The 18,973-nt window shown below is 45.0% G+C and overlaps 1 protein-coding gene across 8 annotated transcripts in view; it reads left to right on the top strand.

Annotated features, from left to right (window-relative positions):
* The first annotated feature begins 591 nt into the window (after positions 1 to 591).
* The window catches only part of EXOC1 (exocyst complex component 1), a 64,471-nt gene continuing 46,089 nt past the window's right edge, over positions 592 to 18,973 (top strand). For 7 of the 8 annotated variants that reach the window (XR_014469719.1, XM_083168717.1, XM_083168699.1 and 4 more), the window contains exons 1-4: positions 4,549 to 4,704; positions 8,588 to 8,743; positions 13,019 to 13,149; positions 15,048 to 15,207. Coding sequence is in view for 7 of the 8 variants with exons in the window: in XM_083168717.1 (XP_083024843.1) it covers positions 8,620 to 8,743; positions 13,019 to 13,149; positions 15,048 to 15,207 (415 nt within the window). In the remaining variant the exon portion in view is untranslated. Of the gene's footprint in view, positions 679 to 4,548; positions 4,705 to 8,587; positions 8,744 to 13,018; positions 13,150 to 15,047; positions 15,208 to 18,973 lie in introns of those variants that run through there. The other variant, XM_083168673.1, reaches the window with a different exon arrangement.

Raw genomic sequence — 18,973 nt, 5'->3', positions numbered from 1 at the left:
CGGTAGCCCCGGGACCTGATACCTGATGTGATGCTGCCTGACAGTGATACATTGGGCAGCATAGGGCAGACATTGAAACCTATGAAGGATGCGGCGGGTGGGGCAGGAGGTATTGCCCCCCCCCCACCCGGAGGCGAGGCCGGTCCAAAAAGGTCGCAGAGCCATGAGTGGGTGGGAAGCATGATCCCAAGTGGAGGGGTGTGGTCTAATGCTGCGACCCTCTGTTTAAGTCATTTTGGGCCCGCACAGTATCGATTCAGTGATCACCGACTGCTCTGCCAGAGCAGAGCGGCAGTGATCACCGGCTCACCCAACTGTCCCCCCTCTCCCCCACCCGCCGGGACACTGCGACCCTTGGGTGGGACAGCATAACAACATCCAATAAGTGGGACAAGTGGGAGGAAATCACTTGAGAAAAATATATGATTTTCCTGATGTCACTGCTTATATATTTACCCTATGGATAAACACCATTGCTCCTGAAAGGTTACAAAACAAGAGAACTACTTCTGCCAGAAAGACTAATGAGGGATACATTACAGAGACAGGAAGGGATATCCTGACTACTTCCTGTACACATCATACAATGCAAAGGAAATCACAAAACCCATACAGGAACACTACAATCTGTAACAGGAGTTGTGTTATTACAGGAGGACTGGGGAAACTACATTCAAGGTTTGTGTGTCAAGTTTTTGAATATTTAAGTGGCTTTAGTGTTATTGATGTATTCTATTCATAATTTACATTTTTAGCTCATTCGCAGCCTTCACTAGATCTATTATTATATCACACTTGACAGTTTCCTGTCCTCTTCGGGTTTTTTTTACTACTGAATAAATCCACTCTATTAATTTCTTTTGCTAATTCTGTAGTGTTTTTTTCCCTTAATTTTCTTAACTTCTAAACATTAATTCATACTTACGTCCAATGGTTTTTATTCTGATTGAGTCGGATGGCTCCGAGTGCGGACGGGCAGCCGATGGTTGGTGTTTGCGCATGTGCAGAGGCGTATCTGCGAATATGCGAATGCCTTGCACGTCCGAACACGGCGTGAGTTCCGTGAAGAAACCGATCGTAGGGAAACATCCGAGCAGGGGGTGGAGAGGGGCTGTTTGGGCTCATTACCATATACATACGCTTTGCGTTTCATGGGCGTTCCCATGAAAACGCTGGCCGTACGTATGGTAATGCGGCCGTGATACACGTGTGGGGGGGCGGACAGCTGACATAGCCGGATGTCAGCTGCCCGCCCATATCCCTGCTTTCATACGGAAAAATGTCTGAGTGGTCTGGAGCACTCAGTGATGGCTGACCGCTCGGTCCATCATTCGATGGTCGGCGACCATCGGAGGATGGGGCAGGTTCCCACAGATGGAGGAGGTGTTCACAGGAAACATCCACTCGCGGTCCGTACACTCGGCGTCTAACCGCATTCGGACGGTGTTAGCGATCCGTACGGTAGGCGGGGCTAAGAACACTTGGTTCCTGTCCGAAATACGCATCCGTCCGAATCAACTAGAATAAGGGCCAATGGGCGAGAATAAGGGCCAATAGGTTTACCGGATTTTCCAATGTATCAAAAATGATACCGCAGGGCAGGTATAGAAGCCTATGGGCTTCTTTTCGCCGCCCGCCGCCGCAAACCCGCCGCCTCGCCTCTGGCTTACCTTCCTGAAGGGTCCAGGGGGGAGGAGGAGGCGCCGGGGACAGCATGCTTAGCTGTCCCCGGCGTTAGGGGAGAGAGTGGCGGCAGGGAGATGATGGAGACCCCCCGCACACCAGAGTACAGGTATCGCGGGGGGCCTCCGTCACCACACCGCGATGCCAGCCGCATATGTTAGTACATATGCGGCAGCATCGCGGCGGGGGGGGGGGGGGGGGGCGGCGAAGGGTGGCGATGTATTTTAATACATCCCGCCCAATGTCCGGGAGAGCATATGAACTTAGCATATGAACAGACGAAGGACCTAAATTAGTGGTGGATGCAGTTGCGGCTGTGTGCCTTTTACTGCAGCATGAATGCATCTTTATGCTGCAGCCAATGGGCTTCCCACTGACTAATGGCTGTGTCGCTAATCTATGGCAGAGCACACAAACGCACCATCAGTGGGAGGAACGGATATTGCATGTCTCCCATGGAGGCGCGTTATCACCCGGAAACATGGATCTGAGTCTCACAGAAATAATGATCGAGATGGATGCGCAGTGCAAAACCACAAGTGCCAATATGCCTGGACATTATGGGGGAAATTTAATAAGATGAGAGATTCAGAAAGTGAGAGATTTGGCAAGAAATCTCCAGGGTTTTTTAAAGCGGCAATCGTTTACACTGCAGTGTAAACGATTGCCGCTTTAAAAAAATTGGGAGATTTCTCACCAAATCTCTCACTTTCTGAATCTCTCATCCTATTAAATCTCACCTAAGAGTCTTCTGGTGCTTGTAGTCCATCTCTAAGAAAAAAAAAACTAAATAAATATAAGACAAATGCAAAGTATTGTATTTATGATCTTAAAAAAAGCTAAACCTTCTAAACTTTGTAAGTGACAGGGTCATTCCTAGTCACTGACATTGAAATAATTCAGATGCGCTGATTGGCTGAGAGCATGGGAGTGGCACTCTTAATAAAATCAGTGCTTCCCCATTTATTTCAGAGGGAATGGGAATTAAAGCAGTAGAGGGGATCAACCAATCCCCACTGGCTGCCACAGCCGGGTAGAGAGCGCTGGGCTGCCTGGCTGTATGCTCAAAGCAGGTCCACGGCTATTTTGAACTCTCCCACTGGACCACGAGCCAATCGGAGCTCGTGCTCCAGCAGCCAATCAGGACTGCAGTTGATATATTTCATATGTGTTTTTGCTTTTAAATGGCTATAGAAACTATATATTCAATGGATGGGATGTAATAGAGTCTGAGTTCGGCAGCTGTGTGGAATGTTGGCAGAACTCGGACTGTTTTTTAAAGGGGCAATTATTTACAAGGCAAAATTCATGTCTATAATGATGAAAGCACTTTGACTTTGATCAGGCTGGCATCGGGGCATAGTGACATCACAACTCAAAACTGGCCGAAGGTATTGGGGTGTATTCAATTCTATCTGCGAGCTGTGACAGCGAGCCCCTGCCACATGCTGTTTCCCCCCTCGCTAGGTTTTTGGAGCGAGGGGGAAACGGCCCGTAAGCAGCGAGGCTCCCGGCTAAATGCAGTGGGCTCCCTGCATTGGCCGTGAGCCTCGCTGTTTGGGGGAATCTTCGCAGTCTTTTCCCTGACGTGTTGAATAGGGTGAGCGGCCAGCGCAGGAGTTACACAGCGAGGATCAATTGTTTTTGGCAATCCCTACCATTCAACCCCCCCCCGGCCGCATTGAATACACCCCATAGAGGCAAGCTACAGTGTGTATACCACTTATATATACACAAACTTATAGAGTATTACGGAGCCCTTTGACTACTGGCAAGCAAAGTTTCATAAGGCGTCTAGATTATAGATAGTCAATAGGTTGACACAATATGGTCGACAGGTTAAAAGATTGATATGACAACGGTTGACACACAAATGGTCAACACATGTTTTGGGTGTTACATACCTCCCTATTTGCGGAAACCGCAACTTGGGAACCCTGCGTGCGCCACCGAAATTATTATTGATCACGATGGTCCCATTTTTGCAACTGTGGGGGCTTGGCCAGCAGCATTGTGAGCTGATGGCCATGCCCCCAGCCCCTCTATGTCCAGGAATAGATGCTGTGCGCATGCATACAGTGTCTATTCACCACTGCAGCAGCGCTGAGCAGAGGGGACTCCAAACTGCGCCCCCCCCCCCCCCCACACACACACACACACATACATACCGCGGGACACTGCCAGCCCCATGCGGGGTGTCCACAAAAACGTGACGGTCATACGAAAATTGGGACAGTTGAGTGGTATTGGGTTACATACATTTGCTTCCAAGTGTACTATGATTGGGAATAGTAATCTTTGGCAAGTGAAATGTGGCGAACAAAGTGAGCCCGTGAGGGTCATTGCTTGTGCTGATGGTGGTCACATATTACCACACAGGATTTGACACACACTGAAAAAACTCGTGTTGACCATTGAGCAGTGCCATGTTGACATTTTGTATGTCTAAATTACCAAATACACGCAGACCATCTAGAGATTCTAGTGTCGACCTAATGACTGCCGACCAAAATACTGTAGTCCCTCTAGAACACACCTGTTTCATGCTGATATTCATTCAACTAGTTTACTGCACTACACTACAGAGCGCACCATTCTCTCTTTTCTGTATACGCATACTGCCATCCATCTCATCATGCGTAACATAAGAGTATATGATCCTGGATCATAGCCTGCCCGCCGGATCTTAGGGAGTGCAGGAGGACATTCTTAGTACTACAACGCCCACACGACTCCTGCTCCTGTCCGTCACCTTCCCTGCCCGGCCCGGAGGCGGAGCCATGAGGAGGCGTGTCGTCGGATGTCCACTTGGAGCCAGTATATGCACCATTATTGTATAAGAATGTTATGAATAAAGTTGTTTCAATTTGAATTTGTCCGTCCTCTCGCAAGGGCTTTCTGGGAAATGTAGTGTCAGTCCTCTCTGCCAGTGCCTTCCCCGGCCTTGGTGTGTGTCAGGAAGCTGCAGGGAGCGGTGTGTGTGCTGCGTACAGTCCGTCTGCCCGGAGCCTCTGCTGAGCGGTGAGTGTCACTGTCAGGGCGGCTGCTGCTGATTGCGCATAGCGGCGATACGGTGCAGCCTGCAGCCAGGCCCGGTGTGTGTGCGGGATAGGAAGTGCAGGGGTTGATGAGCCCACCTTTGCATATACAGTACATACAGTGCTTACAGTACATACAGTACATACCTCTGGCCTTCCGGCATTACTGTATGTGGAGTGTGTGTGTCACCAGCCACTAATGCACAGTAGTGCCCCATTCCTCAATATGGCTAATAATAAATAACACTACTTTCACATTTTCCTAATTCCTCTTACCTCACCATTAGTAGTTGTATGCTTATACCAGTGGTTCCTAAACTGAGCTTGGGCACTCTGGGGTGCCCCCAGACGCTTGCAGGGGTGCCTTAGGTTGGTGGTCCAGAACTAAAACAAATGATTTAGGCAATGCCACTGCTAGTGATTGGAAATCATAAAATATATAGCCAGTTAGTACCACAGCTGTGTCCACCATCACATAACTTAACAGTGACCGATAAGCACAATGTACTTAATTTAATTTATTGTGTGTTTTTATTTTTTATTTATCAATAAGACTTTTGGACTAGAGGTGCTTATACTCTAGGGTGCTGCAATTCAAGAAAGTTTGGGAACCACTGGCTTATGCTATCCTCTGTCAGCCTGCACTTTGTTATTGTTTGAGTTATATATATATATATACTGTAGATAGCATTGGAAACAGGGAACCTCAGACTGGACCAATATTGTTGTGTTTTTTTTTAATTTATTTTATACTAGACTATATTTTAAAATATTTTCAGTGTTCGTAAACATGACTGCATGTATGCCATTTATAGTTAGCGTTCTGTAGCTGGACATTCACTATTCTGTATGCACTGATATGTTTCTCATTAGACCCATATTGTTTTTTGTGTCAGTGATGATCTGTGCTTTGCTTTGTATTCTTCTGTATATGCTTTTGTATTGTATTGTGTATAAGGATAGTGTTATGTTAGAGCTTTTTTCTTTATAGTTTTTTTTTTTTACTGATGAATATGATGTTTAGAAGCTTCATAACAGCATGGAGTTGAACACTAGTCTATTTTATGGAGAGTATCTTGAGCAAGGTCTGGGACAAAGCTTACACAACCATGGGCAGTGCAGCATTGTACGCCAACCATAATCGCTTGTGGTTTCAGGGGGGTAACTGGGTGTATCAAGGCAGTCTCATGTAGGCAAAGCTCAATTAGCAATGACAAAATTGCAGGCTGTGTTTTGCAGGTTTGTGGAATTACCCTGTCACATCTCTTACACCAAGGATATGGCTAGGTCATATACACACTGTGGTGATGATGATGGTTATAAAACCTAGTGTACAGACAGTGTCTGTCCAGCCATACAGTTGTGTATCTTTGCATACTAATGCTTTAGTACTTTGCTGGCAATGCAAAAGCAATTACCCCCAACTTTCGTTCAATGCTGTGACAAGCCCATAGTGTTAAAAGTAGCTCTGACTTCCTCTAAGTGGGGAGCATTTTTACTGGATAAAATACATTGGGTATATTTACTAAAACTTCTAAACAGACAAGTAGTGTTGTTGCCTATAGCAACCAATCAGATTCTGTCTCTATCATTTTTATATTGCATTCTAGAAAAGTAGACACAATATGGCAAAGCCACCATTTGTCAGTTTAAGAAGCTTTATTAAACCTACCCCCTTGTGTGAAATTCATTTAATCTAATGTACAAGTGATCTGTTGGGCAACATAAGAATTGCAAACCAGGATTTCGTAAACTTGATCAAAGCCTTATTCATACATCAACATATGCAGAAAATGCCTGTCCCCCATGCCCATAAACTGGCACACTTAATTCCACGTGAGGGTGATTCCACATGCATCAGACACACCTTTAAAGCTAAAGCAAGGCACGTGGATGTCTATCTGCTGCAATTACCAACCAAAACACGTGGCATCCATGCCCTTTTTCCTTGGCACTCCAAACAATAAAAACTTCCTCCTTGGTGCCAATCCTCCTTTAGATAGAAAAACATGGGTGTGACCATGTGAACAGAAAGTATCAACGTATTAAAAATAACCTGTTAACAACCATCATTTCTGGGTTGCTTTAATATACACAGGCATCTACAGTATATACATAACTGATGTATATTCTTTTGAAGTTTTTTTTTTTTGTCCTGATCCAAGCATTGGGTGGGAAGAAATGTTGCCTGCTTTATTAAAACCTTCTAGGTTGCCCCCAACTGCCACTGGTCTACTTAACTTACTTCCTAGTTGTGAAAGGATAGGATTGAGTCACTTGATTGACCCCCTTTTCTTCCTGTCATGGGGGGGGTATCTAGCTGCCATTCTCCTTGCATATCTTTGGCTGCGTACAATACCTTAATTTCCATTTAACTCAAGTGAATCTGTCAAAATAGATGTGAAAATTGGCAAGCAAGCATTTTTATTCATCATAATCACCTGTAATGTTTCTTATATAGGAAATATCATATTTTAACACAACACGTTTTACTTGAATTTATATAACAAATTAGAGCGACAATGGCATTTATAGTAGATATTTTGAATATCTATAACAAAGGTGTTAGCACTCAAAGAGTTAAACACTGTTCTTAACTGGTGTAATGACAGCATTAGACCGTTAGTAAGTTTACTATACAGGTCAAATCTACATCCACGTTTGTCATTCCACCAGAAAAGCGGAATGACTGCTATACAGATAAGCATAGGGCTTGCAAGCCAAAGTTGTGATTTTTAAAGTAACTGTTAATTATCCAATAAATACACTGATTAACACTCATTGTATTGCCAATCATATTAGAGTGATTTTAGGTTTCCTTTGTGTTGTTGATTCCCATAGATGACATCGGTTCTGCTAGAGTTTAGCCAATGTTCGAGATACGCGGATAAAATGATCATAGAGTGAATACCTAGAACAGTGATTTCCAAACTTTTCTTGAATCACTGATTTCTTGAATCATGACCCCCCTAGGCCAAAAGAAACAAAAAAAGTTATAGAGAATTTAGAAAATATTAAATGAAAGAAGTTGTGTCATCCTTGGGTTCAGTTATGTGACGAGGGACAGGATTTGCTTCTGTTTGTACACCTATTTCATGATCGGAACCTGCCAGCATTGGTTTTGCCTAATAAATTGACCATAAATAATTTGATTTGGTCCTGGACGATGAGTATGGATCATCAAGCATTATGCTGGCATGGGGAAGGTCGATAGTCAAAAGATCGACATGGGGTTTAAAAAAATAATAATAATAATTTTTGTCCTGAATTTCTACACAGTCGACATGGACACTGAACCGTAGCACCGTGTCCCCTCGCATGGCTCGCTGCGCTCGCCATGCTTCGGGCTCGATTTTACTATTTTATTCTCCCACCATGCCTAGTGGATGGTAGGGCATGAAATACCACCTGTCGGCACATGTCGGCTCAAAAAAAAAAAAAGTTAAACCGCATGTCGACCTTTGGACTGTCAACCCTCTCCATGTCGACCTAAATGCATGTCAACCATCCTGCTGTAGACCTAGTGACCATATCCCTGGACGACCTACCCAGGGCACCCCTGCAAATGTTCTGAGGCACCCCAGGGTGCAACACTTTGGGAACCACTGACCTTGAGTATTAACTTGTCTTCTAGAATGTCCCAATAGATTTCCATATGCATACACTACAGCTAAGTTCCTCATTAATAGAGGATATCTATTATCTCAAACTGGAGCCAATTTGAAAAAACAACTTTAATTTTTGAATTCCGCAAACACCAAAATACCCTAGATTCGTAAAATATCGATGGCAACTAAACATTGTCTTGTGTTACTGTTGGCCCTTGTAATTGGCTTCCTATTGCATATATTTATGTTGTTCTATAGGTTGGTATCAATGTACAACAAATTCTAAGAAGATGACTGCAATAAAGCATGCCCTGCAGAGGGACATATTTACTCCAAACGACGAACGTCTCCTGAGCATTGTGAATGTGTGCAAGGCCGGAAAAAAGAAGAAAAACTGTTTCTTGTGTGCGACTGGTAAGTCAGGAGAGATTGGCATCACAAACGTGCTCACATTTATTTCCTAATACCTTTACCACCCAAAAGTAAAGAAACGTTTTCGGTACTTATGTAATATCTGGGCTCCCGTTTTTCTTATGAGACCGCATCCCCTCGCGGGGCTCGCTGCGCTCACCACGCTTCGGGCACGGTGGCTCGCTGCGCTCGCCACACTATATAAAATCAACTCCATGCGTAGTTGGATAGTAGGGGTATGAAAAAATGGGGTGCATTTAACATGGGAGCCCAGATAATACATAAGTACCACGTTTTCTTGTTGCAAGGACTGGTGCTTTATGATTTCTAAGGGATGCGGTCATTCGTCAGACTGCATTTAGGTCTACAGTCATTAGGTCGACCCCACTAGGTCGACTGGCAGGAAGGTCGACCTGACTTAAGGTCGACATGGGCCAAGGTCGACATGACTTAAGGTCGAATTTGCATAAAGGTCGACATGAGGAAGGTCGACTGGTCATAAGGTCGACATGGGTTTTTCACTGTTCTTTGAGCCGACATGTGCCGACAGGCGGTATTTCATGCCCTACCATCCACTAGGGCGTGGTGGGAGAATAAAATAGTGTGCCGAGCGCAGCGAGGCACCGTGCCCGAAGCATTGCGAGCGAAGCGAGCGATGCGAGGGTCCGATTCTCATTGCCAACTGTGTCCATGTCGACTGTGTCGACATTCGGATAAAAAAACAGTGAAAAACCCATGTCGACCTTATGACCAGTCGACCTTCCTCATGTCGACCTTTATGCAAATTCGACCTTAATTCATGTCGACCTTGGCCCATGTCGACCTTAAGTCAGGTCGACCTTCCTGCCAGTCGACCTAGTGGGGTCGACCTAATGACTGTAGACCTAAATGCAGTCTGACGAATGATCCCATTCCATTTCTAATGGTGCTGAAATTCATATACACATGGAAAGATCAGTGTCAAATAATTTCACAAGAACAGTGAATTGACTAGATGGTCACTAGGGGAACTCACAAGTCACAGAAGTGCAATCAGCATACAGAGTGGCATATTTTAGGGTAGAAGAAAATCACACAACACATAATTCTGCTTTATACAGATGTGTCCATGTGCATCTGGCCTTGTTTCATGCTAAATATGCCTTCATGGTGAGACTTGGTAACATGGGGTGTATTTTTGCAACTCTTTCCGGTTAAATAGCATCTTAATTGCAGAACAGAGGGAATAGGATACACTAGCTGCTTCCGCTGATTAAAATGATATGCTGCCTATATAATGCCTATAATATATTGGGTCCAGCGATCTGGCATTTTAACTTGGGTAGTGAACAGGATCAACTCGGCTCGTGGTTCACTGTGAACGAGTAACCCGGGTCAATGTGCCCGGACACCCTTTCGATAGGAAGAGCTGCCGTTTGGACAAGATTGCATCTCTAAAGGTTGTGCCTCCGGTCTGATAGGGGTTTCAGGAGTCACACATGGTAAGGACCCATGTACAAAATCCTGGGTCTCACTAAGGATGGCCATTGACTATTGATGTTACCAACACATCGATGGTTGGGACCTAGTGCTCAATGTTTTGGCCATCGATAGCGGATGGTCAAATATTTTTCAGCCATCGATGGAGTGCATCCAATGGACATTTTTTTCCCCTGCCCTGTCTGACCTCATGTCCCCTCTCCCCCTGCCTACCACTGCATCACTCTCTCTCATCATTCATATGTATGGGTTAAGAACTGCTGTGTATAGTCAGTGGCAGTGCAATGCACATTGGTTGCCCAACCAGTGGTAGGCAGTGCGGGCAGCCTATGGTACCGGGGAGTGTGCGCATGCACACAATGCATAGCCGCATCCTTAATCCGACATGCCCCAGGCCCTGCCCCTGTCCCCCTCTGCCCCTCCTCGACGGCTAACAACTGATGTGTTGATGATGAGTGGACAGTGACAGCTGAGCCTCAGAGTCTGCTCTGTATTGAGCCTGATGACGGCCGGCTCGCCTGCACTCACTGTCAGCGGGGTGTGGCAGACTGGGTGATGGTTGATGGTTGTGTGTATTTGCTATGAAATTAAATGCACTCACTACACAGCAGCCAGACAGGTGTCCTTTTGGGAGGTGCACGCATGCGCAGAAGAAACTTCAGCTAGATCATTGAAAGGTTCTACTACGCATGCTTGGTTATTTAATAGCGGGAACCGTTGATGGCAGAATGGATTCTTACCATCGATGGTTTCTGTTAAAACGCCATCGATGGGGGATGTGTCGATGGCCATCCCTTGGTCTGACCTGGCACAGCAATGTGGAAGGGGTATTATTTTTCTAAAGGACCCAGAATAGATATTTTCTTGCCTTAGAAACGTTGGAAAGTTAGCATGCTGTTCGTGATCCAACAACATAGTGATGTTCACAGTGTGTTTTTAAATGTGTTAATTTTATTCTTTTTATGTTACAATTTTAGCCAAATTAAAAAAGCAGGTGTATGAATTGCAGAATATGTGCAGCCCAAACTACCCTGACTGTCTGTGAGGTTATATTCCATAATCCGTCATTGCTAATGCATGAAATGACCTGCTTCACATACACTTTGTGGTTCTTTTCCCCATGCCCAAAGTATCGGAAGCACTTATCAATGCATACTATCAAGTACTTGGTCTAGTTTTGACCCTTGCATTAGGATGGTAAGCAGTGACAGCGTGTTTGTGTATAGTGCTGAGTTGAGAGCAAATCAAAATGTAATAAGTAACATTGCACCTGGGAAACCATGGAGGGAGGAAGATTCAGGGGAAATTTGAGGAAGAATTACTTCACAGAAAGAGTAGTAGATAAGTGGAATAGCCTCCCATCAGAGGTGGTAGACACAAATACAGTAGTACAATTTAAACATGCTTGGCATAGTCATATTGATATCCTTACAAAAAAATAAGGATCAAATATGGTTTGAGGTAAAATGTTTAAAAATGGGGCAGACTAGATGGGCCAAGTGGCTCTTATCTGCCCTCAAATTCTGTTTCAATTTTGCCCTGTAAAGGCCCCCATACATTAGGCCGACTTGTCCTTAGGACAAGTCGGACCCAATTCTCCTGTGAGCTCCCCGGGAGGCTCACATACAATTTGGCACTTGATGAGCCAAATTTGACATGTGATAAATCGCTTGCGATTTATCACATGTCGGGGAGTAGGGGGCGGGCGGTGAGGTGCAGGGGGGGCGGCGGTCATCATCATCAGGGTGGAGCAGTGTGACGGGCAGCGGGTCCCTGAGCGCTTGGCTGGCGGCGTTGGCGAGTGCTGACCTGGCCAGCGGTGTGATGATCACAGTCTCTCATTCAGCAGCGCTGCGGGACGGGACGCGCAGTGGCGGGTATTAGATTTTTTAAAAACCTGTCAAATGACTGGCCGCTCTCTGATTGCCGGCTGAGAGCTCTCAGCCAATCAGAGAACGGCCAGTCATTTGACAGGTATTTTAAAAATCTAATACCCGCCACTGCGCGTCCCATCCCGCAGCACTGCGCTGCTGAATGAGAGACTGTGATCATCACACCGCCGGCCAGGTCAGCACTCGCCGGCGCCGCCAGCCAATCGCTCAGGGACCCGCTGCCCGTCCCACTGCTCCCCTGGTCAGTCTGCATGCATATGCCTGTCAGGCGGGCAGGCATATGCATACAGGGAGGTTGGACGTGATCGTACATGCTGACCATCCGACCTCCCTGATCCGGTCTGATGCGCACGGGACCGCGCATCGGATCGGATCAGATCTCACGCACCTGCGATTTTGGGCTGAAATCGGATGAAATCATCCCAAAATCGCATAGTGTATGGGGGCCTTAAGAGGTGCATTATTTTTGCATGCGGGGTGAATGATTTTGCATGTAGCTCAGAAATGCTGGAAGCTTTATGTTTGTACTGCGTTCATGATTTAAGTTTGGGACTGCCCTGACACGGTGCAAAGTTACTTGATTCCGAATTTCTAACAGCAGTATCCTTATGGAATCCTAATGGTAATTATTTGGGTTAGGTTTAGGCATGAGAAGGGGGAAGGTTCAGGTGAGGCTTTGGAAGGTGAATGTTAGGGTTAGCCTGCCGGGAGGTTGTGTTAGGGTTAAATATTTCCTAAAATCCATTGAGGTTTTTGAACTTTGGAATTATGCTGCCGCCATTCTCATGGTCCTGTGTGCCGGGATATTAATATCAACCCTATAAAAACCTATACTATTATAATAATGCTATATCACCTTTAGTCTTCTGTGTTTTCTTGAGTGGATAATCTGGCTTTCTTTCTAAAGTGACCACGGAACGTCCTGTATGTGTGAAAGTAGTGAAAGTCAAGAAATCTGACAAAGGGGATTTCTACAAAGCGCAGACTTTCTGGGCTCTCCAGGACCTGTCTACGGTGGATGCCAAAAATGCTCTCAAAGTAAGATTTGATGCTATGATTTACTGCACATTGACGGGTCTCTGGTCTGTTCAGTAGTGGTTCCATTTGATAGATCTACAGTCTCTAGATCAGCAGGAGGAACCTTTGGCAGTCTTCTATTGTTGAGATAAATATCCCAGAATGCCCTGCTGCAGTTTTTCTAATTAGCCATGCTTAAACCATTGTAGGGCATGCTGGGATGTGTAGTTCAAAAACAGCTAGAGTGCCAAAGGTCCCCCATCCCTGTTCTAGATAGGCCGACATGCAATAAATTGACATGGTCAAAAGAAAGACACATGAAAAGGTCAACTTGAGTTTTTCACAATTCCACCCGGCAACCCCCCCTACCTCCACCCCATATTGTTTGGACTTTTTCAATACTTTTACTATTCTCAGTGTTAGTACATGTAGATAGTACAGTGTACCAAGTGAGGCATCAGGCCCGACGCATGGGCGTTATACTAATTGGGGGTTCATGTTGACAGGTGTAGACATTGAAAAAAATTTGAAAAGCGCATGTCAACCCTTTTCCATTTCAAATTTTGCCCCTTTTGGTTTCAACCTACTGACTAGACCAGGACAGGCCAACCTGTGGCTCTCCAGATGTTGTGAAACCACAAATCCCAGCATGCCTTGCCACAGTTTTAACACTCCCCTATAGCAAAACTGTGGCAAGGCATGATGGGATTTGTAGTTTGACAACATATGGAGAGCCACAGGTTGGCCAGGCCTGGATTAGACACTGTCTATCATTAACATTATATATTTTAAAAATAAACTGTTTATACAAATTTTAGATAAGGGGAAAAAAAACATCATAATAACTGCATCAATCCAAGCCAAGTCCAAGTTACTAAAACAGGAAAGAAAACTATTGGCTACCAGCTGAAGCGGTATACGGTCATTAGGTCGACAGTATTAAGGCCAACATGCATTGTGTCGACCACTGAAGGTCGACAAATGAAAAAGGTCGACATGGCTAAGGTTGACTGGGTCAAAAGTTCGACATAATCATTAGGTCAACGTTGGGAAGGTAGATTTTTTTTTTTTTATGGATTTTTTTTTTTTTTTGAGCCGACAAGGCCCTACATCCATTAAGGCATGGAGGGAGACTATAATAGTTTGCCAAGTGGAAGGGGTGAACTTTTTCAGTGTTCATGTCAACTGTGTCGACATTCGGGGCAAAAAAAGTGAAATAACCATGTTGACCGTCCCAATGTCGACTTAATGCTTGTGTCGACCTTTTGACCCACCGAAGCTGCTCAGTGGTTACATTACAGTGCATGTTCCTCTGTGTCACCTGCATAATCTCCTTTCATGTTCTCCCTCTTTGCCATGCGCAGTTATAGACCTCCAAAAACACTTAATATTATTCATTGGCTTGTATAAGAAATTTTATTTTTATAATGATTTTTTTTTTGTATACACTTGTTTTTCATGTGGTATACAGTAGGGGTCATTGTGAGCACATTTCACCCTATTTCGCAAAGATGTGTGACTCACGTTACGCCCTTGGTTGCTGGTCTACTGTAATCTGCCAATGATGCAGTTAGCCAGGGATGTGTTGTGCAATTTGGTAAAACAAATTAGAATGGTTACAAGACTAAGGTCTGTCCCAGGCCATGGCCGCCTACAAGTAGTATAGCATGGGTTTCTAACCAAGAATAAAAAGATGGAATATGATGTGTTAGGGGCTAATGTATTCTGCAGAGTTGGGAATGTTTAACTAAATTAAATAGTGCTGCTTATGAGACGTTACAATGCTTAGGGATATATGCAAATGATCTATGAATTTGGCAGCAGCATAGATTTGTACAGCTACATCTACTGCACTGTTCTACTCTATAGAGTCACAACTTGCGGGAAAGTTCAACTGGCTACATTTTGTTTTCCTACAGGAGAATCCAGACTTTGATTTGCATTTTGATAAAATCTACAAATGGGTTGCCAGCAGCCCTGCGGAGAAGAACGCATTCATTTCCTGTATCTGGAAGCTGAACCAAAGATACCTGAGGAAAAAGATCGACTTTGCCAATGTCAGCGCTCAGCTTCTGGAAGGTAAGCCCTGCAGTTAGGCTCATGCTCAGCTGACCCTAGTAACCTTTCTGCGTTCCCCTCTGACTACAGATGGGTGCACGATAGTGCTTAATGCATAAGCAAGTTCTAGGAATAGCTTTAAAGTCTGGAGGTCTTGGCAGCCAAGTTGGAAAACAATAGTAATTACATTTCTTGGGAAAATAGAAATGATTGCGATGAGAAGTCCAACCTTCAAAAATGATTACAGCTGGAACTTATGTGTAGCTCAACTCTTTTGATTGGTTTATTAAAAGCTCATTTACATATTGTATGAAGCAAATCTCTGAATACAACTGTTGCCTTGCCAGATTAACACTCTGGGTCTGTTTGTAAGCTGGAAGCTGCAGTGTCTGTGTGTCTGTCTCTTGCTGGTATTGCTTTTGCAGCTCTATGCAAATCCCCCCTACAAAGCCCTTCCTGGTGTACATCCGTGCGTCTGCATGTGCAAGGACTGAGACCATACTAATTGCGTCTCTGTTCGCAATTAGTATCCTCAGTTTGCTACTCCACTTATCCACCTACCTGTCACGGGCCAGGAACGCCCAATACGTTTTGAATTGAAAACGATTGTGAGTCTCCTGTGCACCTCAATTGCAGCTCTGATTCTGAGCATGTGGAACCTAGATTCATGCGCAGTGTGACTTCGATTAATGCACAGAGGCATAAAAAAATTGTTATATGCAATGTAAACATCGAAAGGGAACAGTTGCCGTATCTTTGCACATGGATACACACAGATGTACACCAGGGAACAACTTTGCATAAAGTTAAAAAAGACACAGTAATGCCAGCCCTCTGTAGCAGGCACATAAAGTGATTTCAGTATTTCAGTGTAGTGACTTAGTGTTCATTCTAGCACCCGCCATATTTGAAAACCCATGCATTTCCTCTTCCCTGCCTTGGGTGTTGCTGTCTGCTGTGGTGTTTCTAGCACAGTGTGGTTTGTATATCAGCACTGATATGCAAACCAGACCTGTGCTAGAAACACCACAGCAGACCGCGAAACCCCAGGCAGGGAAGAGGAACTACATGGGTTTTCAAATATGGCGGGTGCTAGAATGAACACTAGTGACTGCGGATGTACAAGTAATGTGAATGAACAATGTGTATCCAATACTGCAGTAGTTGGAGCTCCCAACGGTCATGGCCGCGCACGCTCTGAAAAACATTGAGAGGATATATTTACTGAAGTGCGAGTTTTTAGAAGTGGAGATTGTTGTCCGTTGTAATCAGTTTGTACCCATTTATACAGCTAGCTGTTTAAATTGAGCTTAATTTAAAAATGGAACAAATAAGAGTACTACATAGGTCATGCAGTGTGCAATAAAGATTTTTGAACAATACGATTGGCCTATCCGACATATACAGATGTAAAACAAAATATAAAGTTTAAGAGATTAATCTGAGAAATATTAACAGACAGAACATCCCGCACTTTAGTAAATGTACCACTGGGGGGTCTTTGCTCTGTTTCTAGGCTGGCTTGGCTCGTACAGTGTAGACAAGCCGGGCCTGGAGAATTAGAGACTCTCCCGCTCACTCGATGCCCCTGTCGATATCCAAATGAGACTTTTAATGTAGTTAATATTGTGCAGTAAGATCTGTATCAAACATACAGCATTTCACAGGACTATGCATGAGGCCAGTAGAAACTTGGCTAAGGACAGTTGCTGCTGTCCTATGTAGCTGGTCTCTTTGTTCTCCTTATTAATCAGGTGCTCAGGTTTCTCATTTACCACCAGAAAGGCACCAGCATGTTCTGCGAGCCCTCGCTGTGTTGTGTCGTTCCAACAATAAAAATCTCTCTGGTCTAAGCTCCTAGAATCTAGGAGTGCACACTCAGCAGTAAGTGACCTGGAGCGCACAGCAGCAGCAGCACCATTCACCACGACGGACCTGCTCTTTCCTCTCTCTGGCTCCTATACAGCAGGTGGGAGCGGAGGAGGGGTTGACGACCGGCGGCACTGCGCTAGAGGGCAGACGTTCTCTGGCTTGTAGGCTGCCGCGCATGCGCTGAAGAGGCGGCTTTCTTGTTTAAAAAAAAAAAATCGAGAATAAAAGGTGAAGGCTGGCGGCAGCTGCGCGGGCCACATGAAGAGGTCTGGCGGGTCGGATTTGGCCCGCGGGCCTTGTGTTTGACACCCCTGTCCTAGATGATATCAGTATTGCATTATCACCATTATACACCATTTACTGCAGTTGTGCCCATTTACTGATTCACGGTGTACAGTGGGGAATCCGGTGCAACATTTATTTAAGAAGGGTTCCTTACCTTCATGATACATGCATCTGCAGTAACACTGGGGCCTATGCAGCTATGAGCAGATGCCCGCCTGCTGACGCCGATATGCAGAAATTGCCAACCCTGGTTTTTGTTTTGTCTACGATCTGTGAATTGAGCATTTCCAACATGTTGGATTTCCCTGATGCCCTGACCCAAGTATAAGGGGAATTGCCAAATAGGTATGTTTACTCCCAGGATGTACAGTACCGTATAAATGTGAGCATCCGGGTGATAGGTCTACACTGTCTAGGTCGTTATCGACATAAGGTCAACATGAGTTTTTCCAAATTTCTTTCTCTTCTTTTTTTTTGGGGGGGGGGGGGTACTCTTTCATACTTGATGATCCGCGTGGTGTTGTGTAATCACAGCAAACACATGAAATACATACAAATATTTTATTTCTGCGTCAAACAAGGTTTCAAAACATGAAACGATGTTGTTTTTCTATGCATGCATATTATTGCAATGAGAAGATAATACCCCTACAAGCCACATTGTTTGAAAATTGATCAAATCTTAAAATGTCAAGTTCAATTCTAGTTTATAAAGATGCTAATTTTTCAAAGCCGCCAAAGACTCTAAATCATAGTTTTCAAAGGACAGTATCCGTTCATGCTAAATAACCTGGGTACTGTGACCCAAGAGTCCAACCCGGGTAGAGAGTAGGGTTGGTCCCAAGAAGGAATCATTTAATCATGCATTAGAAATGGGTGAACCAAGCTTATGGAGACCTAGCTCACTAGTACTTGGGGATTATGTCATCTCCATGTGCCAGCAGATAGAATTTAAGGTCCAGCTTGCAGTGTAAACGTGGCTTCAAGCTACTGTTCAGTGACCTAGGCTGGATTTGGTGGGCAGTGTAAAAGGGGTAATTCGTAGAAAACTCCCTGTTCCCTTTTGCCAAGTTTCTTACCTGTGCCGAGTTATAGGTCATACAGAATTAAGTTACAGTCATAGGGTAGTATTCAATGCCGCTCGCCGCGGCCGGCGAGGGGGTTAAACAGCGAGGATCGCAGAAAACCAGCGATCCTTGCTGTTTAGCCCCCTCGCTGGCCGCTCGCCCTATTCAACGTTCCAGGATTCCCCCAAACAGCGAGACATGCGGCTAATTCAGCGCACCCGCTGTATATAGCCGCGAGTCTCGCTGCTTCTGCAGCTGCATACGCCGATTCCCCCTCGCTCAAAAAACGGAGCGAGGAGGAATCTGCGTATGAGGGGGGTCAGTTGAATACTGACAGGGCGAGTGGTGACAGCGAGCAGGAAGCCCTGCTCGCTGACGCCGCTCGCCCACGGCATTGAATATACCCCATAAGGGAGCACACAAAAAGTTATGAAAGTATGCTCCCAGTGATGGGAGCCGGACACTGGCCAGCTCAGCGGATACAATGATTGGAATGAACAGGGATAAAAGTGCGTTTGTTTCTCAGCATAATTTGCATGACTGGAAACCTTTTCTACTGTTCT

This window comes from Crinia signifera, chromosome 1 (assembly GCF_055691185.1).
Source record: "Crinia signifera chromosome 1, ASM5569118v1, whole genome shotgun sequence".
Lineage (NCBI taxonomy): Eukaryota > Metazoa > Chordata > Amphibia > Anura > Myobatrachidae > Crinia > Crinia signifera.
This window is presented reverse-complemented; position numbering and strand designations above follow the sequence as displayed.